The 26669-nt window shown below is 43.9% G+C and overlaps 1 protein-coding gene across 4 annotated transcripts in view; it reads left to right on the forward strand.

Annotated features, from left to right (window-relative positions):
* Positions 1-26669, forward strand: part of ralgapa1 (Ral GTPase activating protein catalytic subunit alpha 1) — a 135735-nt gene that overhangs the window by 36876 nt on the left and 72190 nt on the right. For 2 of the 4 annotated variants that reach the window (XM_080414133.1, XM_080414134.1), the window contains exons 18-27: positions 7024-8958; positions 13093-13223; positions 14031-14259; positions 14968-15150; positions 15940-16119; positions 17010-17203; positions 18690-18788; positions 19211-19366; positions 22206-22334; positions 23227-23352. In XM_080414133.1, the coding sequence (XP_080270259.1) occupies positions 7024-8958; positions 13093-13223; positions 14031-14259; positions 14968-15150; positions 15940-16119; positions 17010-17203; positions 18690-18788; positions 19211-19366; positions 22206-22334; positions 23227-23352 (3362 nt within the window). The remainder of the gene's footprint in view (positions 1-7023; positions 8959-13092; positions 13224-14030; positions 14260-14967; positions 15151-15939; positions 16120-17009; positions 17204-18689; positions 18789-19210; positions 19367-22205; positions 22335-23226; positions 23353-26669) is intronic. The other 2 variants (XM_080414135.1, XM_080414136.1) reach the window with 2 other exon arrangements.

The raw sequence follows: 26669 nt of genomic DNA on the forward strand, positions 1-26669 counted from the left end.
GAAAGTCTCCATTAAGCCAAGCACAGCTGTGCCCTTCCTCACAGACAAATACAACCAAACTCCAGCCATCACAGCTATGTCCTGCCACAGAGCCCGGACGGGACACAATAGGCAGGTACTAGAATGCAGTTGCTCCACCTCTGGTTGAGGAGCAAACTAACAAATCATCAGGCTAGCTGACGTGAAAATGCAGAAAGCCTCTGAGGACGTAAGGAGGGGTCGGCCATATGGTAAACCCAGACCCATCGGAATCCCACTTTAACAGTCTCTGGCAATGGCCAGGGCATGAAGCCCATCTACTCACTTTTGCAGATGAAGCAGTGAGGACAAAGAGTACTAGCAGATAGTCATCTGAGAGCAGCCCGATGTACCGGCTGGGGACAAAGCTTCCAATACCACAGGCAAGCATCATGAAGGCCCCCATGCAACCTGTGGGGGCCACACGCGGAGAGCATCTCAATGGTAGAGAGGCTGAACCCTCCATCTAACATCATCCGCAGATATCTAGGGCAGCATAAGCACAGAGCAACGCTCTAACCTATGCAGTGGCCCTTGTCCCGACTAGAGCACAGTCTACACTCGCTGGCGTGCAACGCCCTGGTGTACGATGCCCAAAAATCCAGTAATTTTCGGACAATAGTTTTGAATTTCAGTGGCCAATGACGCAGCCGAAGGTTAGGAGTGAGGATGCCACATGCACCTCCCCCCCTAACTGTGACAGGAGATCTTGTCTCTGTGGAGAGGCCAAGGCACTTCATTGAGAAGCTGCAGTAGGCCAGAGCATCTTGCCCTAACGGACTGGTCTGTCCCGTAAAGGGAGACCTACAGTCAACAACGCATTATGCCCTCAAGGCTAACGGTACTACCGCTCTGCCATAGCTATGCCCGTGATCCGAACTGCTATCGGATCCAAGAGGCTTCCAGTGGAAAACATGTCCGCAGCCTGGACTGTACACCCAACAAGCGCATTGCTATGAAATTTGCAAGATGAGGCAAGGTCCACGAAAGGAGCTTCCAAGCCTCCTGCAGAGACTGACTGGGTCAAGCGCCCCAGAAGGCAGACTGTTGACAAATTGTGTTATTGAACACGGCATAAACATCCTGAGGGCCAGGTGCACTGCACGCAGGTCCAGTGCATTAGCGACCCTGGCTGGAGACCCTCACCATTCTGTTGCAGTCTTGGGGTTCGAAGCCCAAGCCACAAAATATATATGCACATTTGTACATGCATGAAATTTGTCCGCTGTATTTATTTACCCATCCTAGAACTACTAGGAGCAGTGAGCAGCCATTCTCCGGCGCTCATGGGGCAATTAGGGGCTCAGACAGGGACACACATTGACCCACTTCTGGCCTGGCGTCGACCCCGGGACACCCAGAGGCTCTGGCTCATTACCAAAGTAGACAGTGCCAATTCTCTAATCATGCAAGCAAACGCCTAGAGTGATAGGCGCTGTATAGGCGCTGTATAGGCGCTGTATAGGCGCTGTATAGGCGCTGGGTAGGCGCTGGATAGGCGCTGGATAGGCGCTGGATAGGCGCTGGATAGGCGCTGGATAGGCGCTGTGTCTGCGCATCAACACTCGCATGCCGGAGGGCCAGGGCGAGGTAGTCAAGGGAATGTCCAATACGTCACATTCCAGCCGCTGTGGCCTGGCTCTAGTTAGCAGACCAGCTAAAACTGTGGCCATGAGCAACGGTCATCCGGCTCAACAGCTTCATCTAGTGACACCACCAGAGAAGCAATGTTCACAGTTTAGGCGTTTAGCAGGCGCTCTTAATCCGGATCGACTTACAGTAAGGTAATGTAAGTAAAGTAAGCAATGTTGGCATCAACCACTAGCCTTAGGTCTAGGCCATATTGGGCTGTACTCCCCATGGCTGACCAGTCCTTGGTAAGAGGTTCTGGAACTGGCCCACATGCCAAATCTCATGATGTACGGCACCGAGGGTGTACAACGACGATAGTTGTTGGACCCATCCATTTAGGCCAAGCCGTTATATGGCCAGCTGGGCTATGTACTCTCAACGCTTTCGTCCAGCGACAAGCAGTAGCGGAGCTACACACTCCCAATGCCAGCGGTATATTCCAGTGGGCGCACGCCGCAGTGGCGTGGTCCCTCCAAAAGCGGCAGAGCGAGACACACTCTCAACGCTAATACTTTCCACTCCTTTCTTCCAGCGACAAGCAGTAGCGGAGCGAGACACACTCCTAATGCTTACGCTATATGGCGGTGGGCCGCCCGTCATGGTTTCTCAAAGCGGCAGAGCGAGATGCACTCTCAACGCTAATCCTTTTCCCTTCTTTCGTCCAGTGACAAGCAGTAGTGGAGCGACCAGCAGCAGCGGAGCGAGACACACTCCCAATGCTAGGGGAGGCAGGCTATATTCCATTGGGGGGCACGCCGCAGTGGCACTTACCAGTGCAAAATACAGCATGCAGCTGGTATAACATGACTGTCAGTCATTATTTCTTGTTTCTTTTTCCCTGTCCAGCCTCATCATGATTTGTGTGCATGGGGATCTCATCTTAAACAAGCTCAGTGCTTAATGAGTTTTCCAATTTAGTAGACCTTGTATTGTGAATTTGTACTTCCATGTACTGCTTTCAATTCAGTGGCCAAGAGTTCGTCATCCTGACAATTCCTCTAGCTGAGAAAGCATCCAGAGGGCTCAATGCTAGCATCCCTGTGGGAGGCAAATCCGCCCCAACCAGGCCAACCCAGTCGGCCTTTCTGCCAGCAGTATGCCGCTGCAATTAGCCAAACATTCACAGCCATAGCCTGTGTCAGGCACCATAGTCAGGACATGACCGGCACAAGTAATGGACCTTCCCTTCTGGGACCAGCAATTGTTGCAATAATCCATGGGCAACAGCAACAGAGTGAGACACTCAATACTACTGATGCCGTAGCCGTAGCAAAAGCGAGAATCATTCAGGCTACAGTGTCAAGGACACAGTATGATAGTCAAGAAGTGGCAAAGCGAAACACACTTCTATCGTCATATAGAATTCTTTAAGAATATTTCACTACCAAGCACATAGTATTATCTGGATAGCAGCAGAGAGACATACCCTCAAGCTATGACATCAGTATTCACAGTATACTGCATATGTTGAATAGCAGTAGTGAGTACCAGGTACACACAGTATTAGTGGGTAACAGCAGCAGAGTGAGATACACTTGTGCTATTGGTAACGTAGCCATAGCAACAGAGCGAGAATCGTTCAAGCTACAGCGTCAAGTACATATGTACTTGTTAATGTATTGTGTCTTGGACACAATTAACACAATTAACATTAATGTTAATTAATGTTGTCTTGGACCCCAGGAAGAATAGCTGCTGGTTTCCCTTTTGCCGCAGCTAATGGGGATCCATTGCCAATAAACAAAGCTTATTGATTATCAGTACCCAGAGTACAATGTTACTAATATGTAACTTCGTCGTAGCAAGGAGCGACAACCACTCAAGCCACAGTGTCAAGTCATGTGTCAAGTACCCACAGTATGATAACCAAGTGATGGCAAGGCAAGACACACTTGAACCATACCAGTATTATAATTCCATTTTACTACCAAGCACAAAGCAGTATAACCTGAATAGCAGCAGCGAGTCCCACTCAAGCTATGATACACACTCAAACTGTGAGGTTAAGCACACACAGTGGCAGTATTGGCATATATGCTGCTTAAGTCAGCTGTCATTGATCAGCGAGACCTCTTTTATCCCATTAAGACCTGGAACTGTGTCATTTTTAGATTTGAGCTAAAAAGCATTATTTTACACTTTGGGCTATTCAAAAATAGCAGATCTACAAGCTCACAGGTAGACAGTGTACTGACTGAGCCATTGGATAGCAATCAAGCTAACAAGCGCCATATGTCTGCGTCAAAGTGAGAACCACTTTCAGCAAAAACATTCACAGAAGAGCGCCGCTCATACAGTGGTGTAAAGTAACTAAGTACATGTACTCAGTTCTGTACTTAAGTTCAATTTCGCTTAGGTATTTGTACTTTAATGGAGCCCAGTTATCTGCCACTGCGCTCATTAACGCTTTGGTCGTCTCCTCGAGGCGAAAGAACACCTTCTATGAGACACATTAACCAGTCAATCTGGCTCCACCGCCGTCGTGTCATCGAGGCGAGAGACGGTCTTCTCAAAGCGGCAGAATGGGATACATCCTCAACGCTGAATACTTTCCCCTCTTTTACTTTATTTGTCTGTAAACAGCACAACACATGCACTCACCGTCGCCAATGTACAACTATGGCTCCATAGTTATCCGTGCCAGGTTCAACAACAACGGTGGAGCGGGGAAAGTTAACGGTGTTATTGTCGTTAGCTCCAATGCTAGCAAGCAACCGCTAACTCCGTTCACCGTCGCATGCGTTCTTTTTTTCTTTTTCTCTCTCCTTCCTTGTTCCTTTCCGACAGCCCCTATAAACGGGGTAACGTAATTCCATGGTAGCAGGCTACGCAGTCTCTGGAGGACGGACCGCAGTCCGTAGCCCCAACCGTGTTGGTTTACGAAACTTCACGCGCAGCTGCCAGTATCGACCTAACGCTCTGGAGGCGAAAAGATGAAAGAGGATGAACGCTGTGCGCCCCGCACCTATATAGGTGGCGTGCGTGCACACAGGTCACGAGTGACTTTGTTGGTATTAATATTCGACCTATGCGCGAGCGCGCGATGATATCCAGGTGTTGAAAACACTGCCTCTGGCGGTCAGTAGGAATGAAGTAGAACGTAGGTTTTCTTCTACATGCCAGGTATTAAAACGTCTTGGCATTTTTAGATCCTTAGTCTCAGAAGTCAGGAAAAAGAAAAAAGAAAACAAACTTTGTTCAAGTATCTGGTAGATAATTTGATCTACCTGGTAACAAATTGGTCTTATGTACACAGCACTTACAAACGATCAAATGATCGTAAATTTGGAAAAATAAATAAAATACATATACGTATATTTTTGGGGGGGCTTTTTTACCTTTATTTCGATAGTATATTGGAGAGTGACAGGAAACAGGGAGTCGAACACTGTCAGGCTACATTAGAGCCTAAATGTGGTATGCACCTTAACCACTAGGCCATTGGTGCCACTCTGTTACATTTTAAGGGTATATAGAAAACAATTTTATGACATCGAATAATGAAAGAAAAAATACATCCAAAGACCTTTTAAAAATGTGTGGAATAAATTCTAAATTTGGAATAAATTATTATGTTGCACTACCTCATAGGTGAGACCAGAAATATGAACCAATATGCAAGATGGGGTGTTAAAATGTGTAAAAGTGTGACATCTAGTGGCTGAGTCTAGTCTATTTCCCCTTTTAATCTGCAGAAACATACACTCACCCTGGAATAGCTGGACATGTCTTTTCCTTGCCTGTCTGTCGAAAGTCGGTCTGCTTGGCCATTATGTCTTTATTTATATACCCGTCTATCTTAAACCTGACCTCTTATCTGTATGCCTGCATGTTTGTTTGGAAATGTACCAGTCTGTCTGTACCAGTTTCTCTGTACTGATCTATTTGTTTGTCCTCGAAGTGTTTAGCTGACAGATTAAGGCAATATATATGTTGCATGTTATTTAATCATTAACCTGATTACCTTTGTGTCTGTTAGCCTCAGTCTCTCAGACTGCATTTCACTTTTCCTGTCTGTCTGTCTGTCTGTCTGTCTGTCTGTCTGTCTGTCTGTCTGTCTGTCTGTCTGTCTGTCTGTCTGTCTGTCTGTCTGTCTGTCTGTCTGTCTGTCTGTCTGTCTGTCTGTCTGTCTGTCTGCATATTCTTCTTTCCACCTTCTACTTGACTTGCTTGCTATGCATCTTTGCCTGCACCCCACACCCCATCCCTGACCTTGTTTGTTGTCCCCCAATGTTACCTTCTTGTCTCAAATTGACTCCACCTACTCTATGTTATAGGTTGTAGCGAATAATTTACATTTGCCTACAGTGTTCTCTTTGGAGTCATTTGCCCTGTTTGTGTTTCACGTATGCATTTTTGGTTCATTTTGTGATGTATGACCTTCAGTTGTTTTGTTAGAGCTGCGATTCAACCAAGGGAGTTTTGGCTTTGATCACTAAACCACTCATATTCATTATCAACATTTTGTTTTCGCTGGTGTGTTTTACCATGAGTAATTCACTGATTATACACACCATGGCATAATAAATTGTGTTTGCTCATTCTTAAGCATGTGAATGTACAAGAACATTGTTTCGGTGCAAGGACCTTCATCGGGTTATCTTGAACCAGAAAGGATGTAAAGTAGGTTGGTGAAAGGTCAAATGAAAACACAAGGTACATATTTCTCTGGGCCATTTATCTAGAACAGTTACACTGCCAACCAAGGGGCAGTTTGTTATGCCTCAGCAAAAGATTTGATCCCAATGCAAAATAGATAGTGGTGACTTCTTTTTCTTTTCATATACAGTGTATCAGATAATTATATTTGCAAATATTTATTAGAGCCAGTACCTATAAAAGTAAGTCAAACACAACACATAATCTTGCCAGTCAACACAAGCTAATATCACAAAAGATAGCATTACTCCTATAGGCCCCCTACATCCACACATACAGGCATCCAGCATGAGAGAATGTGGTGGAAATGATAAGGCGTCTCATGGCGATATGTGTTACTGTGACCTGAACCGTGACCTATGGTAGTCCTTTTTTCTTTTACACATATACTGGCCATCTATTTTAAAATATATCTTAACTTATAAGGAATGAAATGTTTCTGAAAACCCCTTGTAAACCATCTTCAGGTTTTTGTCCTTGCATTAAGAACTGTGTCGCCGGACCCTAACGATCATTGTAATCTTACCATGATTGGAGCCCATCTCGTGTCCTCATGTTTTTTTTGTTTTTTTTGTTTTACATGTATTAAACTACATCTACGTGTTGTTATCGGCGTTTCGTTGTGTGAACTCCTTAATCACACCCTTACTAACCTCACTCCCTTATTCCCCTTTTTGTCCAACTCCCCCCTCCCCCCTTCCCCATAATCACCAGACCTCGAGGACCCGCCAATCACACTGACGACCCGCCCCTCCCGGATGCGCCACTCCTCCCAGAGCGAGGAGGCCCCGCCCACTCCCTGCTCCGAGGTGTTCCGGGGCGGCCCGTGCGACCTGGACGCCGCGCCCTCCGCCTCCTCGCTCCCGCGGAGCAGCAGCGCATCCGACGTCATGGAGCCCTTCATCGCCGAGCGGGTCAAAGGTGACCACCCCCAAAACGAACACCACTTCTTGCCCCCTTCTGATACTTCCCACCAACACCCCACCACCACCTCCACCACCACCACCACCACTACTTCCTCCTTACTCACAGCCAATAGCCTCGCAGCGCCACCCTCTCCCTCACAACCCCCTTACTCTCCCGGCCCCTTCGCCCCCGCCAACGGCGTAATCTCTTCCTCCCTGGATGATAGCATCGTGTGCGACCAGTCGTGGCCCGGGGTCGGCACTCGAAGCCCCGTTAGCTCTAGCTCCGACTGGGCGAGCGCCTCGGATTCCGCCTTCACTTTCTCTCCCGAAAGGGAGCTGGACGAAGAGGAAGAGGAAGGCAGGGACGCGGTAGAGGAGGACGACTTGTTCTCCTCCATCAGGGAGTACCTCAGCAACAGAGGGGGCGACAGAGGAGGGGATAGAGTAGAGGAGACGGCAGGGAGAGACCCCGTTGGGCTCGCGTCAGAAAGCGGCGGGCCCGTCCCGCCACACGTCTCCGTGCAGACGGGGATAGTGAAGACGCAGGTGGGGCAGACAGGACAGCCCGGTGAGGCGAGACTGGTGGGCAGGGAGGACAGGCAGACGGGTAAAGATGACAGACAGGTAAGTAAGCCGCTGCGACAGAGCAGCGTGGATTCGGCGGAGGACAGCGAGACCGAGCAACGCAGCATCTACGAATGTCTGGAGATGCAGTGCGACTGGGCGCCTCCCGGCAGCTGGGGGAGCTCCACGTTGGAGCGACAGGCCGGCGAGAAAGATAGGAAAGGAGGTGTAGGAGATCGGGCAAAGGGAGGCACCAGTGGAGAAAAGGTTGAGGGGACGGGTGACGCCGTAGGGGAGAGGGAAGGGGAGTGGGAAAAGGTAGAAGGGGTCGAGGAGAGCTTCTGCGAGGTTAGAGAAGACACTGCCGAGATAGAATCTAGCACTGAATCAACGCAACCCCAACAGACCCCAGCCAAGGGCCTGGAACAGCCCATGCCCGCCAAGATGCCCCGCGGCCGCCCCAAGAAGCGGCTCGTCCGGGGGTTCCACGTCAGTTTCCAGCCCTCGACCGACTCGGTCCAGTTTCACAACCCCCTGGAGAGCAAAGAGGCCCACTGGAGGGCCAGGCTGCGGCGCCTCAGTCACTTTCACACGCACAGTCATTCGGCAGGCGAAAGGCCCCCGCCCGGGGCTAAGGCAGGGATAGGGAGCTCAGGTAAGGTCGGGGGGAGTTTTGACGGGCTTAGCCACGCGGCAGGTGCATGCGAGAAAGCAGGGTCCGGTGACCTTGCGTTTTCCGGGTCCGTCGGGGATCAGGCTGGGAGCGCGGCAGGCACCGGGGGTCTAGAAAACAAAGCTGGGGTGGGAGCCAGGGACAAGGACAAAGAGCAACAGGCGGCGCCATCTGGCCCAGGCACCGAGGCTCACCCCGAGACGACGGCGTCAAACGCTCTAGGCTCTGGGATGCGCGCCCGCCTGGGGCGCTCCTCGCGCTCCCGCTCCCAAGAGCCGCGCAGCAGCTCCTCCCGCCACAACCAGGTGGCTCGGCTGGGCGGCGTCTATAAGACTGTGGTTCACGCCCTCTCCTCCAAGCCCCACCCCGCCCGGGGCCAGGGCTCATCCCAGGGCTCGTCCCCCCAGCGGCAGCATGGCCGGGCGTCCGGGGGCGACGCGTCTCTCAGGGAGCTCTACTCGCACGTCCTGGGCTACTTTGGACGCAAGACGCCGGCGGCGCCAGGTGAGGATCGCAAGCGAAACGAAGCCGCTCACCCACCCGGACACCACATCAGTAAAACATCAACAAACCAGGCTGTTTGGGAAAGACAGATAATCTTTCATCTAAGCATAAACACCAGCAACTCTTCTTTTCCTATTTTTTCCTGTTTTTTAACCGGTTTGTTGTGATGAATGGTTTTATTTTTTTGGCTGAAACTCATCATCTTGCTGCTGGACTGAAACTCAAACTCCCTTCTGGTTATTTTTGTGTGTGTTTTTCCTATTGAACGTAGCCCCTACGCCAGCCCGCCTCCCCCATTCAAGCCCTATACCCACCCCCACCCTGTACCTCCCCCTCTCTCCTCTTCTCTCCTCTCCTCCTCAGGCTTTGGGACTTTGAACTCGACTCCTCCTCCTCCTCCTTCTTTGCTGTCCCCCCGTCCCCCCCCCTCTCCCCCGCCCTACTCTCCACCTCCTGGATGTTGCATGCGGCCTCCTCGCGCCTCCTTCACCTCCTCCCCGGACTCCAGCCATTTTCAGGCTTGCAGAAGAAAACACAAGCGACAGAAACGCACAACTGGCCATAATAATAAAAAGAAGTCAGTGAAAGGAAAGAAAAAGGGAACGTGGCAATGCAGATAAAGCTCAGTGCATAAACAAAAACATCCACGTACCAATGTTTGCCCAAGCATTCACTGCTTTACCTGTTGGCTTATAGGAGGTTTACGTGTGATTAAATGTGCTACTGTATGTCTTACATGTGCACGTTCAGGTGAAACCTAGTTTAGATAAGGGAAGTTGATAGAAAGCCTGTTAGAACAAAGAGGACACGAAACCACCAGAGGGCAGCACACGTCCTTATTTGAGAATGGCCTACCTCACTGACAATGACAAACCCATGGAAATGGAATGGATAGAAAGGGTATCCACATTTGCCCAAGTCACAGTTGTTCAAATGCTTTTTTTCCCTGGTATACTGTTAGGTACTCTACAGTATGTCCTATTATTACTAAAGTGCCTGACAACTGATGAGCAAACTATAGAAACGCATGACGGAGCCTTTTTGTAATGTTGTAAGGCTCGTGCACAGGTCATGTACGTTCGGGAACACCCTTTTCTATTCATTCTGATTCTGTGGGAACAACTGCTGTTTCTGTGGAAGAACGTGGAGGGGAACAATATCCTGTCAGCCAATCGGTGTCAGAACTATGCAGGGGCGAGTGTGTTATTCATTACACAAAACCTAGTTCTGTCTGGCTGTGATGACATCAAATCCTCTTCACAGTCTTCCTATAGTCTTCCAAGTGTGTTGTCTGTAGATCTAGTATTAATATTTGCAAATAATTTGGATTGTTTGTTTCTACTCCACTTTTTTTTTACCAGATGGGTGGAATTTGCCACATAAGAGTGACACAAGGGACATCCTGACAAGTCAGTTTAATTTGCTGACACATTTGGAATTATTGTGACGTGGTTAGCCCCACCCATCTGGCACTCTTCTGCAGATTAAAACACACACTTAAAAATAATTAATTGCAGGTCCTGTTCGGACCCAGGCCTGGTTGTCTGTCTGTCTGGCTGTGTGTGTACTAGCTAGGACTGTGCAATTAGCATTAGCTAACATCACGGCTTCAATGTCGCACTACATTGCCGGTGTCCTCGACACTGGCAATACTAGCTTCTTCATGTTAGCACCACAACATCAACCCATCCACAGTACGGTTCCTTTCTGGAAGGTACTGAGCCAGTCTACGGTCACTTCACCCCGCCAGCGAAATTGTGTACAACATTGTAGGTTATTGCGCACTTAAGAACCATTTGATTCAAAAGCTAACGCTTCAAACTGGCGAGATTTGGCAACACATACTCTATGTATTATTTATGTGTGACTTTTTCATAGGCTGTGCGGTATAGCTGGCCTATTCTCTGCAAAGACATTTAGTGTAGAACGAAAACAGGACGGGCCTAGCACACAGCCCAGGGGGACTCCAGTCAACTAAGTACAGGGTTTAAGCACTGGTGAAAAACATACTCAAATGTTTTACTTAAGTAAAAGTATCAATCCTGCAATGTAGAGGAACTCTGTTACAAGTAAAAGTCCGGAATTCTAAATTGACTTGAGTAAAAGTACAAAAGTATTGGCATCCAAGTGTACTTAAAGTACCAAAAGTAAAAGTACTGAATGTTTGAAAATAGCAGATCTACAAGCTCACAACGCGTCGCAATGCGACGCGTTGTGAGCTTGTAGATCGGCTCTTTTCAAATAGCCTAGGTATAAAATAGGGCTAAAGTTGTTAATGTATGTTTTCTAATAAAAAAAATTATCTGCAAAGTAACTAGTAACTAAAGTTTTCGAATAATTGTAGTGGAGTAAAAGTACAATATTTGCCTTTGAGATGTAGTGGAGTAGAAGTAAAAGAATAGACGATTGGAAATACTCCAGTAAAGTAAAAAGTACCTCAAAACTGTGCTTAAGTACAGTACTTGAGTAAATGTACTTAGTTACTTTACACCATTGGGTTTAAGTGATTAACCCGTTCACTGGCTGGCTGACTGACTGCTATCAATTGCTGGCTACCTACTACCTAACCTACAAGCAACATACTGTAACTCACGTTCAATTGAACCGGAGCTAAATGAAACTAATGTATGCTGCCTGTTTGGACGTTAACAAGGTGATCTGTTTCTCTCTCTCTGGCTTGCTCTCGCTCTGCATGGTGTGAGTTAATATCCTGCACTCTGCTTCTCTGGTTGGTCGTAACGTGTCGTGCCATTTGGTTTTCTTTTAACACTAGTCCTATATGGTAGCCTATACACACTAGGACTACTTGGTATTCAATACAGGGAAAGTCCACGCTAGAACAATAAGGTGGTTAACCCAGTAAGACCAGGGACGCATCTGTGTCATTTTAGTATTTCTTTGGGCTATTTTTCTTTTATTGTGAAAAGTTTTTCTAATCTTTGAATGTACGGTATATATATTTTTAAAGGGAACATTTTTGACTCAAATCTTTGCCTCTGGGGGGTCCCTATTTCAAAACATTTTGAGATGGGGGTCCGCGGCCAAATACATATAATTTTGGGAGTCCTTGACATGAAAAAGTTTGAGAACTACTGATATAGAAACGTACGTTTAAAAAATTAAAAGAGTTAAAAATATATATATATTCAAAAGATTTGCACAAACTTTTGCGATCTACAAGCTATGAGCTTGTAGATCTGCTATTTTTGAATAGCCCAAAGAAAATAAAAATAAAATCCCGGTCTAAATGGGTTAAGGAGTCAATGTGAAGTTCAAACACTAAGGAGTCTGTGATGTAAAGATGATAGGGAATAATTCATGTGAATTCAGTTTTTAGAGTGGATTTTTCCATATCAATAAAACATTCTGGTAGCTTGGAGGGGTACGGTGACATTTCCAGTGTATAATCACCTCTAGTATACCAGCTGCTGGCAAGTCCATTGTATATCAGGTCCTCTGACAATGCTAACAAGCTGTTCATTGTTTAGTGTTGATGGTAATTCCCTCAAATTGTGGCACGAAGGGAAAAAAACAACAAACAAGAAAATGTTGCTGTATCCCTTTAAATTATACCAGAGCCTGGAGTCAGGAAAGGCAGAACAACACACAAATGCTGCTTCACCATATCAAAGAAAAATGAATAATAATGAGAAAAAAAAAAAAGATTAGGAACATTTACAGGCTTTCTATACATACTCGTAAGACTAATGCCCTTTGTTGCATGTCGTTCCGCAAAGTATGAGGTACTGTACAGAGTAGACGTTCAGGCTAGGACACATGTTGCAGGCTATATGTTTCAGAGTCATTGCTGTTACGTTGTATGTCGAACGTTACATCTCGGAGCTATGTCCATCTGTCTCTGTCTCTGTGCGTCTGTCTGTCTGTCTGTCTGTCTGTCTGTCTGTCTGTGTGCACCTGTGTGCATGACTATGTACACCTGTGTCTTTGTTTGTCTGCGTCTCTGTCTTCAGCCCGATTTATTCTTCGCCGGTGTCGCTCACACAACGAAGTATAAATCACACCTTACCGTACAGCCATTCTTCTGTTCATGCGATGTCCAATCCGTCGTCCAACCACCTGCGTGTGCCTTACCGTGCGTTTTGTGTGTGGGTGTGTTTGTGTGTATGGGTGTAGCTAACAAAGAGGAGCGAGAGGTGGTGCAGAAGGCGCGTCCCGTCTCCAGCGACGTGGGCAGCACCAACCCCAACTTCCCCGACCTCATGGACGAGTTCATCCAGGAGAGACTCCGGGCCAGAGGAACGGCGGTCAGTATGGCACGGCGAACACCCCGTTTTACACTTCAAAATTCAAACTTTGTTCAATTCAAAGCCCGCAATCCCTAACAGTTATGTCCTACCCGGGATTCGAACCTTTGACCTCCCTTGCATGATAGACCCAATTTTTTTTTACAGCTCAGGGAAGAGGCAATCACTGCTCATGAGCTTTGTCAAACCAGTATGGAGACCACATCCAGCCACTGCAGTTGTGCTAGTTATACTGTATTAACCCATTTTGGGCGGGAACCCCTATTTGTAACTATACCTTTCAGGACGGGAACCTCTTTTAGGGTTCCTGTTGCTATGTACAGTATATAGCAACACAAATGTTTTGTAATTTTTGAATACATATTTGAAGTTTTTCATAAAACTTAGGTCAGGATTTAGAAGGTTAGAATCGGCCTCAGGTCTAAATGGGTCAACACATTCACTGCCAGGTATTAATAAATTAATTCATCCGCCACTGCCAGCGGTTTAACCTTATTTTGAGTCTTTTTGACGAGCCACCGATCTTTTTTTTCAACCCGGATGTAAACAAGCGATGTCTCCGTGGGGAGATCGTATATATATGTATATGTATATGTGTATTTGACAGGGACAATACAAAAAAATAATTATCAAGTTATAAAAACAAACAAAATAATATTTTTTATTGGATCTGAGCACTTGATACATTGTTTTTTGTATTGTATTGTCCCTGTCAAATACACATAACGAATATTAGCCAATTTTTAAGCCCAATATTCAAATTTAATTTCTGAGGAATGTTAACAGCCCTACTGTCCACTCACACAGGGTCGTCGCGGAAGCAGCCCCGGCAGTCTGGAGGTTCCCCGGGACCTGCCGGAGCTCCTGGAGCAGGGGCAGGGGTCTCGGCCCTCGGACGACCACCGGCCCATAGACGACCCCGGGGTGCCTTCCGAGTGGACGTCGCCCGCCAGCGCCAGCGGCTCTGATGTCATCAGCTCAGACAGCCAATCGGACTCCTTCAACGCCTTTCAGTATTCCACCTGCAAGTTTGACAGTAAGGCTTTGTGTGTGTATAGTATATTAACCCATTGAGACCGGCAACGCATCTGTGTAATTTTTTGATTTCTTTGGCTATTCAAAAATAGCAGATCTACAAGCTCATAGCGCGACACCAAGTGCCGCGCTATGAGCTTGTAGATCTGCAATAAAATAAAAAAGGTGCAAATCTTTGAATATATATATTTATTTAACTCAAATATTTGCTTCTGGGGGTCCCTGGAACAACATATTTTGAGATGGGGTGGGTGGGAAGGGGTCCGTGTACACATACATATCATTTTGGAGGTCCTTGACATGAAAAAACTTTTGAGAACCGCTGATGGTATAGCAATGTAAGTTAAAAAAAAAAAAAAAAACGTTAGGATTTAGAAGACATTTGTAGAATCCCCCAGAAGCAAATATTTTAGTAAAAAAAATCCCTTTAAAAATATATATAGTCAAAGATTTGCACACATTTTCAAGATTTTTTAAAAATAGCAGATCTACACGTGGCACTCGGTGCCGTGCTATGAGCTTGTAGATCTGCTATTTTTTAATAGCCAAATAAATCTAAAAATGACACACAGATGCGTTCCCAGTCTTAATGGGTGAACACACACGGTATGTAAAGTTATAGATATATATATAAATATGTCTGTCTATCTAGTGTCTATCTAAAAATGGCAGCTCACCACTCGACTTTAACTTCAATGTGTTTGTCCAGATTTCACTTTCACCACAGAGGCGTGTGGAGCAGGAGGTGGGGGTGGTGGAGGTCGAGGAAGCTCATTGGACCAGGACAGCCTGGGAGGGGGCGTGGCCTGTGAGGAACAGGAAGTAGCCAGTCTGACCACGCTGCACATCGACTCGGAGACCAGCAGCTTGAGTCACACCGTCACCGTTACCGGTACGCACGTTAACTTGTCTGTATGTGTTTATCATTCATCCCGGCAAAACGGCGACGTCTGGTCATCCTATATACAATGTATTTCTATAAGAATGCGCGTGTGGACCATAGACTGTATAAAAGAGATGGACAAAGAGACGCCCCCAGACTCTACAGACCGTAAATGAAGCCTATTTGTCAGCAATTTCAAATCCGCCATCTTTCTGTATCGCGTCATATCGCGTCATAGCTAATGCAACCGGAAATCAATGCTATTGGTTGGGTAGCTTGTCAATCAAGAGTTGGGGGCGGGGAATGAATGCTATTAATTGTGTAGCTTGTCAATCAAATCATCCCGCCCCTCCTAGAGCATACCCTACTTTATCGTCAATTTTTAAATAAATGGGACCATACTTTACCAAAACGCATATCATGATGATTGAAAGAAGACTTTAAACTATCGACTGGAAGCATATAGTATTTATGACAATGTTTATTACGGTAAGAAAATCAAGTCTAAAGTTCGTCAAAAACCCATCCACTTTGCATTGAGAGAAATTCTTTCTGACACCAGCAGGGGTAAAACAGCGTAACTACATACCATTCATATGAGCTGTCACTTGAACTCACTTCCTATATAGACTCAATTTCAAAGGCCAATGCTGGGCCCTTGGTGTGAATTCAGCATAAGACTGGTTCTTTTGAAAATCAAAAGTGCAATTGATCCTTTAAGTGTTTGTCTCTCTCTGTCTGTCTCTCTGTGTGTGTATATATATATATATGTGTATGTGTCTATGTTTATGTGTGTAGGTTCAGAGAGTGCGTCTCCCATGCATTCCCTGGGGGGTTCTCGTTCCCAGACCCCATCTCCCGCCACACTGACGGCGGAGCACGCAGACCACCACACACACTCGCACTCGCACTCACACACACACCTCCAGCTGGAGCAGAAGATGCACCACTCGGTCCTGCAGACTCCCGATGACCTGGGTAAAACAAATGCACACGTCAACACATACAAAATCTTCAATTTCAATGGTTTTAGCGATATATCTTTCCTATAGGGCTGAGATGAGTCCCTCGATGCACACTGTAACTGCTTAAAAAGCATTTGGTTCTCCCCGAATGTTTATGAAAATGTTTCTAGCACTTGAGGTCAGAGTGGTTTTGTCCCAGGGCAGACGAAAGTTATACATTTCCCTACATGTCAACACCATCATTTTTAAGTGTTGTTTTTCGTTTGGTGTCCTTCTTTACTTGTGTATTTAATGTGTATTTGAAGCTACCTGTGAATGAGACCTCTGCAATATATCAATATTATATTGATCGTGGTATCAGGCTAGAAATTGTCTAATATTTTGGATATCGTAACATCGTCATCTAATAATAATAATAATAATAATAAACTTTATTTGTATAGCACCTTTCATGACATGAAATGCAGCTCAAAGTGCTTTACAGAGCAAGAATACAATTACAATTACAACTAATTTAACAATGAAGCAAAAACTAAAAGCAAAAGCATAAAACAACATGAAAATAATAGCAAAAGGCAGTGATATGGTATAAGTGTTGTCTTTTCCTGGTTGTTTTTATCACTTTGCCGATTTACCAGCTCATAACGTTTCACATACAGTAGCAACACGTTGTGAGTTGGTAAATCGTCTTTTTTTTGTTATTTTTGTAAATGTTGGAATAAAAAAATATAGTATCACCACAATACAACATTATCGTATCGCTATCGAGGGATTTGGTCTGAAATACTGTGACATTTGAATTTGACCATATGGCCCCGGCCCTACTCTAACACAGTACACTGACCGTTCAAAACTGGTCGATTTGACTGTCTTTGTGTTTGTGTGTCTCGCACAACGACACAGAAGCCAGCGAGTTCCCCGGCGAGGACGGCAGCGTGATGGCGGGCGGCTCGCTGACCGGCTGGCACGCCGACGTGGCCACAGTGATGTGGCGGAGGATGCTGGGCATCCTGGGAGACGTGAACACCATCAAAGACCCCGAGATCCATGCTCAGGTGTTTGACTGCCTGTGTGAACTGTGGCAGAACCTGGCCAAGGTAAGCATTGTTAGTAAAAGTAGCAATGCCACAGTGTAGAAATACTCTGTTACAAGTAAAAGGCCTGTGTTCAAAATGTTACTTGAGTAAAAGTACAAAAGTATTGGCATAAAAATGTACTTAAAGTACCAAAAGTACAAGTACTGAAATGTTTGAAAATAGCAGATCTACAAGCTCACAACGCGTTGTGAGCTTGTAAATCGGCTATTTTCAAATAGCCTATGCATAGAATAGGGCTAAAGTGGTTAATGTGTGTTTTATAATGTAATAATTTATATCTGCAAAGTAACTAGTAACTAAGTTTTCAAATAATTGTAGTGGAGTAAAAGTACAACATTTGCCTCTGATATGTAGTGGAGTAGAAGTATTGAAAATTGGAAATAATCCAGTAAAATAAAATGACCTCAAAATTGTACTTTGGTACAGTACTTGAGTAAATGTACTTACTTTACAGCACTGTTCATTCATAATACTCGCTTAATGTTTAAAGAGCGCCCCCACCCCCCGCGCTCTTCCCATAGGCGAGACATTGAGCGAGTATTATTCAAATAACCGGGGTTGTGTTCGTACCTATAGTTATTTTCCTGAAAGGATGCGTCGTTTTTTTTAGATCGGTGATTCTCACTGGCAGGTTGTGAGCTGGATATTGCAAGTGGGCCCCCAAATTATTTGCAAAACAATCACTTTTTAAAGCTAATATAACATTAATATTTGCTTTAATTGTGTAAAAAACTAATGGTATCATTTTTGATTGATTGATTGATTGATTGATTTTGATTGATTGATTGATTGATTGATTGATTGATTGATTGATTGATTGATCATGGTATCTTTTCTTTAAAACCTTGAAAATGTGTTTTCATTGTGATGCCAATAAATAGAACTTGAATTATACTACGTTAGCTTCAGTGATCCAAGCCAGAACACAATCCATTGATTGATCCGAAAATGCATGCAGCCCACCCATCTGATGGTTAAGTGGTCAGATCTGCTATTTTTGGAAAATCTTGAACATTTGTGCAAACATTTGAATATATATATATTTTTTTAAAGGGAACATTTTTGACTCAAATCTTTGCTTCTGGGGGTCCCTATTACAACATATTTTGAGATGGGGGTCGCCGGCCAAATACATAGAGGCCCAATTTTGGGGGTCCTTGACATGAAAAAGTCTGAGCACCACTGATATATCAACAATAGTTTAGGATTTAGAAGACGTTTGTAGAATCGGCCTCAGGTCTATTTGCGTTAACCGCCAAAACATGTAACCGATAATAATTTGACCCCTCTTCAGATTATTCCCTTCTTCCTCATATCTGTCGTCCAAGCAGTTCGTCCATACCATTTATATGTTGCGCTATTTGAAAGAGTTATAAACATATTGCATAAAACGGAAGCTCAGTGACAGTCGTTCACCATAACCACTCAAACCTCTCTCTCTGTATTTCTCTCCCTTGTAACCCCCCCCCCCCCTTCCTCCTTCCAGATCAGAGATAACTTGGGCATTTCCCTGGACAACCAGTCGTCTCCTCCGCCTCCTGTACTGATCCCTCCTCTCCGTATTCTCACTCCCTGGCTCTTTAAGGTAGGAGGTTCTAGGTGGTTTCCATTGGGGATGTATCAATCCCATGTCAGAGTCTGATGGTCACATTATGTGAGTTCCAGACCCTCATTTTATGTCCTGTAGGTCAGTGATTCTCAACCTGTAATAATAATAATAATAATAGCTCAGATTTATATCGATATTCCACCACTGCATCTCGGTGTAATAATTACCCCCTAATGTGGATCTGTTTGGAGACTGCGAGGAAACAAAAGGAAACGACACTCACTCAGGCAACGGTTGAGTTCAAAGAAAATAATGGCCGTTATCTTTTTTTGTTTACGAATGCGTGTACATTTTCTACATCTCTGTGTGTGTGTGTGTGTGTGTGTGTGTGTGTGTGTGTGTGTGTGTGTGTGTGTGTGTGTGTGTGTGTGTGTGTGTGTGTGTGTGTGTCGGTCCAGGCCACCATGTTGGCAGAGCGCTACAAGCAGGGGAAGCTCCATGCCTACAAGCTGATCTGCGGGATCATGAAGAGGCGACAGGACGTGTCTCCCAACACAGACTTCCTCACACACTTCTACAACATCATGCACCACGGACTGCTGCACCACGACCAGGTACACTACCACGTGTGTGTGTGTATTACTATAATTGTGAGGACCAAACGTTCTCACAAGTATAGTAGAATTTGAGGAATAGACGTTTTCCTTGTCCTCGTTTTATGGTTGAAAAATATTTTATTACAGTTAGGAAAAGATTCAGGTAGGGGTTAGGGACATTTAGAGGTTAGATGCAGAGGTTGGAATTGGAGTTAAACATGATTTATACGTATTATATACTTGTTATTAGCGTCATGCACCAAAACATTGCTGATCTATAAGCTCACACTGTGAGCTTGTAGATCTGCTATTTTTTGGCTTTCCACTTACGGCTAAATGCCCCAACATTTTTTAAATGGCATTCATCATCATCCTCACAAGTATAGTAATACAAACGTGCGTGTGTGTGTGTGTGTGTGTGTGCTGTGAACAGCGTAACACACTTTTTGGCCATGGCATGGTATTTTTTGCGTGATACTCCGTTTGCATACATGCATTTAACAGTTCTAATTCACCTCCCCTATATATCTGAGCTACCCCGCCCCCTTTGACACCACTATGGTCACTCAGGTCAGCTGACCAGACGCTTTTAAAAGGTCCTGCGCACCTCGACTGAAGCTAAAAGGCCGGCCGCGCCTTTTTCGGTCGCTGCACCAAAAAAACAACAGTGGAACAAACAGCCTGCCACTACCCGTTAGTGGACTGCATCTGCTTTGGACATTTTTTTAACCACTTAACCCATTAACTCATTCACTGCCTGAACTATTTCTGGCCGCGTTTGCCCACTGCCAGAGATTTTTCATTGAAAAAAAGTACCAAATTTTTTAGTTTTAAGTTAACAAGGAAGTGGATAGGAGTCTAGATCTTCAAAAAATCATATCTCCTTGGTCTTTGGGTCAAAAAAAAAAAAGAAAAAAAAAGAATTGGTAATTGGAAATAATTACGTTTTTTACATTCTAGGCAGGGAATGAGTTAAGACCGGGAAACGTATCTGTGTGTCATTTTAAGATTTCTTTGGCTATTAAAAAAATAGCAGATCTACACGCTCGTAGCGCGGCACCGAGTGCCGCGCTACGAGCTTGTAGATCTGCTATTTTCTTTTAATTGTGAAAATGTGTGCAAAATATTTGAATACATATTTTTTAACTGATTGACTGCCAATCGTGTAGATTTTTACTCAAATCTTTGCTTCTTTGGTGGTCCCTATTACAAAATATTTTGAGATGGGGGTCCGCGGCCAAATACATATAATTTTTGGGAGTCCTTGACATGAAAAAGTTTGAGAACCACTGATATAGAAACTTTTTTTTTTTTTTTAACTGTAGGATTTAGAGGACATTTGTAGAACTACCAAAAGCAAAGATTTGAGTAAAAAATGCTTGCTTTAAAAAATGATATACATTCAAAAGATTTGCACGAACTTTCACGATTCTTTCCAAAAAATGCAGATCTACAAGCTCAGTGCCGAGTGCTTGAGCTTGTATATCTGCTATTTTTTTTAATAGCCAAAGATATCTAAAAACGGATGTGTTCCCGGATTGAATGGGATAAAACCTATATGGTTGACCGGAGTCCCTCAGGGCTCTACACTAGTGTCTTTTCGGTTTTCTGTTATTGTGGGGAAAGCTTTTGCTGAAAATAGCCGATCGACAAGCTCACAACCATAGACTGTAAAAAAATAAATGGACAAAGTTACGCCCATAGACTCTACAGACCGTAAATGAAACCTATTTTCAATGATTTCAAATCTTTCTATATCCGGTCCGAAAATGCAAATAAGTAACCGGAAATTAATGAATGCTATTGGTTGGGACCAGAGCGGGAGTGGGGAATGAATGCTATTGGTTGTGTAGCTTGTCCTACAGCATACCCTACTTAATCATCAATTTTGAAATTAATGGGACCATCATTTACCAAAACACATATCATGGTGATTGAAAGAAGACTTTAAACTAGCGACTGGAAGCATATAGTATTTATGACAATGTTTATTAAGGTAATAAAATCAAGTGTAAAGTTCGGCAAAAACCCATCCGCTTGCATAGAGCCTGATTCTTTCTAACACCAGCAGGGGTAAAACAGTGAGACTACAGGCCATTCCTATGCACTGTACAGCCTCAATTTACAACTCAGAAGCTGGCCCCTTGCTCACAACGCGTCGCACTGCGACATGTTGTGAGCTTGTTGACCTGCTATTTTCTGCAAAAGTCTTCCCCACAATAGGGCTGGAAAATTTATATTCGATATTCGAATATTCCTCGACTATAGGGAAAATATATATTCGAATATGAATTAATATTCGATTAAAAACTAATATATATATATTATTATATATATTTTTAATGTTTATTTGACAGGGACAATACAAAAAACTATTTATCAAGTTATAAAAACAAACAAAATATATGTTTTATTGGATTCGAGCACTTTTTGTATTGTCCCTGTCAAATAAACATAATAAAAAAAAGAGACAATTTTTTTTAAGACCAATATTTGAATATCATTTCTGAGGAATGTTACCAGCCCTACCCCACAATAAGGATGCTGGGGTTTAAGTGGTTAAAACACACCTATTCTCCCTGGGCCTTTTAACATGTCTCCATGCCTCCATGGATAAATGGTTGGACACTTTTTGCCGCTTATGCTAATACTAATATGTTTTTTTTTAAACTTACAGTTATTGTTTTGTTGTTCTGTATGCTGTGCTGCACATTTTTAAACCTGCTTTATAAATAAAATGTACTTGACTTGACTTATCGAATTCTAATGATAAAAGAAACAATATTAATACCATAACTATTGATTTAGTGTCTTATACATTTGTATTGATGTATGTATTTATTGTGTGTGTCTATAGGACATAGTGAACACCATCATTAAGCACTGCAGTCCCAGGTTCTTCAGCATCGGTCTGCCTGGAGCCACCATGCTCATCCTGGACTTCATCATCGCTGCAGCCAAAGTCACAGCCTGCACGTCACTTAATGTAATATGCACACGCACACGCACACACACACACACACACACACACTAATTATAGCATATACTGTATACACAAGGAATGAATGATTAACCGGGAAAGCATCTACGTAACCACTTTAATTATTTTATACTTTGGCTATAAAAAAATAGCAGATCTACAAGCTCATAGCTACGAGCTTGTAGATCTGCTATTTTTGAAAAAAACTTGCAAATGTGTGCAAATCTTTGAATATAGATATATTTTTTAAAGCGATCATTTTTAACTCAAATCTTTGCTTCTGGGGGTCCCTGGAACAACATATTTTGAGATGGGGGTCGGCGGCCAAAAACATATCATTTTGACATGAAAAGGTTTGAGCACCACTGATATAGCAAATTGGGTTTTAATTTATATAAAAAAGTAAAATATGGAGATACTGTACAAGGTTTCTGCCTGACAGCAACCACATAGATTTGATTTGTAGATCTAGGATTGAGTGGAGACGGTGCCCACCTGGAAGTGGTAGGCCTGAAGTGGTTAGTGTATCTTTCATAATATCATAATTTATATCTGAAAAGTAACTACCGGTAGTAACTAAAGTTGTCAAATAATTGTAGTGGAGTAAAAGTACAATATTCGCCTCTGAGATGTAGTGGAGTAGAAGTAAAAGTATTGGAAATTGGAAATACTCCAGTAAAGTACAAATACCTCAAAACTGCACTTAAGTACAGTACTTAAGTAAATGTACTTAGTTACTTTACACCACTTCCAGGCGGGTACACCTGCATCTCTGTCTTAACCCATTTCTTTCTTTTGTCGCCCCTTCCTCTTTCCTCCTCCCCCTCCCTGCCTTACTTGTTGTCCTCCCCATAACCTCCATAACCACCCCTCCTTCCTCTCCACCCTTCCCTCCCAGGCTCCCAGGGTGGAGGCCCAGATCCTGCTGGGCTCTCTGGTGTGTTTCCCCAACCTGTACGAGGAGCTGCCTGCCCTCCATCCCACCACCGCCGACACGGTGCTCACCAAGTTCACCGACGTCAAGGTAAAAATCGCTAGCCAGAGAGCGCTCACTATGATGTAAACTAGATTCCTCAAATTCTGCCCGACCCGGCGTTTTCCGGCCGGGCCGAGCCCAAAATCTACATGTATTCACATGTATTCTAATTAGTCGGGCCAGGCTGAGCCTTGGGTTCCGTGAAGAAAAAAATGTACCCCCAAAGAATACATTTAAACTGCCCCTAGCGGCCTAACGGTAAGACCGACGGAAATGGCAGTGGATGCAGCTCAAATTGCACTACTACTCAGGTATCTAGTTTGTCGCCGTCCGACCTCCCTAGCCCGTCTTATTAAAGAAAAACGGGCGACAACGGCCAAAACTCAATCGAAATTGAAAAAAAAGTCGAAGTTTTTAAGATGTTTTGGCCATTATCTCGGAAGGTGCAATCTGCTCAGTTCAAAGCTTATTGGATGCGTGAAATTAACTCTCTGGCTGCCAAGAACGAGTTATCACAAGTTTTTTTTTTTTTTTATAAAAAAAAAATATATATATTTTTTTTTAAATGTTCAGAACCCAAGATATCATGATCCGAAGATTTGCTGCTCCATTCACTTCTTGTTTAACTTATTATTGAAAAAGGCTGTATCTCGACTCCTGAGCACTTTTTTTTTTACAAATAAATAAATAAATACATATACATACATACGCTGGCAGTGGGCAAACGCGGCCAGAAATAAATGTGGCAGTGAGAGTTAAGCACATAATGACAAATTTTCGGGTATTTCGGGCCAAAAAGTATGGTAATTGTTCGGGCCGGGCCGAGGTCAGTAGGGCCCAGTTTGGGCCGGGCCTTAATTTTCAGGCCCGTTGAGAACTCTAATGTAAACTGCCACGGAAAACGAACAATTTTCATACTCCTGCACAGCGTAAGTCACTTTGTGTTGCACCAGCGCTCTCCTCTCTGCGGGGGGGGGGGGGGGTCCTGGAGCGCAGCTAGCCAGCTAATAGCTGATCACACATGCTGCCATCGACCCCGCCATAATGACAACGTGGACGCTACTGTTGTTGTTGACGTGTAAAACTGTTAATGTAATGCATGCCAGTGTCTTGAGACCGGCGCAGCCGTTTCCCGCAGAACAAAGGGTCTTGTCGAATCACTAAACTGTCATTAACACCGACCGCAGGGAGTGCTTACTAGCTGGGCGTGTGTGTGTGCGTGTGTGTGTGTGTGTGTGTGCGCGCGCTGGCACGCACATGTACAAAACGAAAAAGTACAAAACGGTGCGATACAAGAACACTCACACTGTCAGGCGCATGTTTCTGTTTGTGACAGTCGTCTTTTTAAGGAGGATGTTGATACGTCTTAGAATAGAGCAAGGGGCTCCACGTTAGACTGGATTGGACCTTGTTTGTATGGCTGGTATTGATTATGTTTTAATTCTTTATTTATTTGCTTGTACATCATTGATGACAGTTTTTGGTCACTTGTATGATATTTTTACAGTTATAATTTGGTACAATAGAATAACACAAGTGTTATCAGTTGGATACTTTACCCACGTATGTCTTGTATTCATTCTGCGACCGCAATGGAATGAAGTCATCTGACTTTTTGCGCTACCCTCATAATTCACCATGGTGATAATTGTATCTTGAATTTATCTGGAGAAGTGTGAGGCAGGAGACAGGTGTGTGTGTGTGTGTGTGTGTGGATTGTTTCCATTGTGATCCTATTAGGGGTGTGCCGATACACTAATTTCACCAAACGATACGATACGATATTTGGCTCACAACTTCGATACGATTTCGATACGATACGATACGCACTTTTTTATTATGAAAATATATGGGGGAGAAAAAATGCAAACAAATTCTTCTGTTTTTGCATTATTCAGACGCAAACTTGTAGCTTTTCAGCTACAATAGCTGTTTTGAATCCAAATAGGGCAATAGTGTGACACCTGACCCGGAAAAAAACAACATGTTGTCACCTCGGGGCTGTTTGCATGCCTGATAATTATTATTGTAAAAAAAAAAAAAAAACGATATTTTTTTTCTTCCAAAACGATACATATCGTCACGAAAACGTATCGCGATATATCGCGGGACGATATATCGGCACACCCCTAGATCCTATGTATTCAATTTATCAACCGAGCATTGAATATGAACACATTAATACATGTCATCAACAAATACAAATAGCTATATTTACAGTAGACAAAGGAAAAGTGGCTGCAGTGTATGACCCCTTATTCCACTTGTAGTATTCTCACTGATGCTTTTTCAAAAAGCCGATGTAAATAGGGTTAAAGATTTTTCACTTTCAAACATGTTTGTGGTCATTTTATCGTCTACTCTGGCACCCCAGACAATTTTTAAGTTGCTTGATTCAGTATTTAGATATTATTTTATTTGAATTGTACCTATTGAAACACATTGTAACTTCAAACTCCATTTTAACCATGATAGATTCATTGAAAACACCTGTCCATGGTTCTGGTGAGAATTTTCAATTACTTTTTGCATTCTTTAAAAAGATTATTTCCCCCCAATAAATAAATAAAAAACACGGTCTCCTCACGTATTAGAAGGACAATATCAGTCACCAGAACCAAGGACGGGTGTTTTCAATGAGTCTAACATGGTTAAAATGGAGTTTGAAGTTACAATGGGTTTGTATAGGAAGGGGTTGTATCTGATAAAATGAATATCAATATCTAAATACTGAATCAAGCAACTTAAAATCTGTCTGGAGTGAAACACAAAAGCCTGAGTAGATGTTAAAAATGACCCCAAAAGTGTTTGAAAGTGAAATATCCCTTTAAAATTACTTATTTTCTGTCAATTACACACCCCATGAAGCATTGAATTCATGGAGATTTTTTAGTTTTTGTCGCATTCCTAAGTCAATAATTTGATGACTGGCGGAAATATGCTAATGTCTCTGGTAGGAGACTCAAAGTTGACACTTTGAGTCTCCTACTGGAGCCACGGCCGGTCATGAAATTATTGGCTTAGAAATGCGACAAAAACAAAGAAATATCCATGAGACTCCACTTTGAGCTCACTGCCTGTATAGAAGTACTCGTCATACAATAATGGGTCTCAGGTGGCTTATTTCCACCGTGTTTGAAGAGGCTACCCGGTAGTTTCAATAGCTAATGGTGAAGTGTTAAAGTGGCATTTACCTGAAACGACATAGAGTTCCCAACATAGAGTTGTCCTTGAGTGCTTGTTACTCACTCTGTGTGTGTGTGTGTGTGTGTGTGTGTGTGTGTGTGTGTGTGTGTGTGTGTGTGTGTGTGTGTGTGTGTGTGTGTGTGTGTGTGTGTGTGCTTGCGTGTGTGTGTGCTTGCGTG

The sequence above is a fragment of the Gymnoscopelus braueri genome (genome assembly GCF_963280865.1).
Source record: "Gymnoscopelus braueri genome assembly, chromosome: 19".
Lineage (NCBI taxonomy): Eukaryota > Metazoa > Chordata > Actinopteri > Myctophiformes > Myctophidae > Gymnoscopelus > Gymnoscopelus braueri.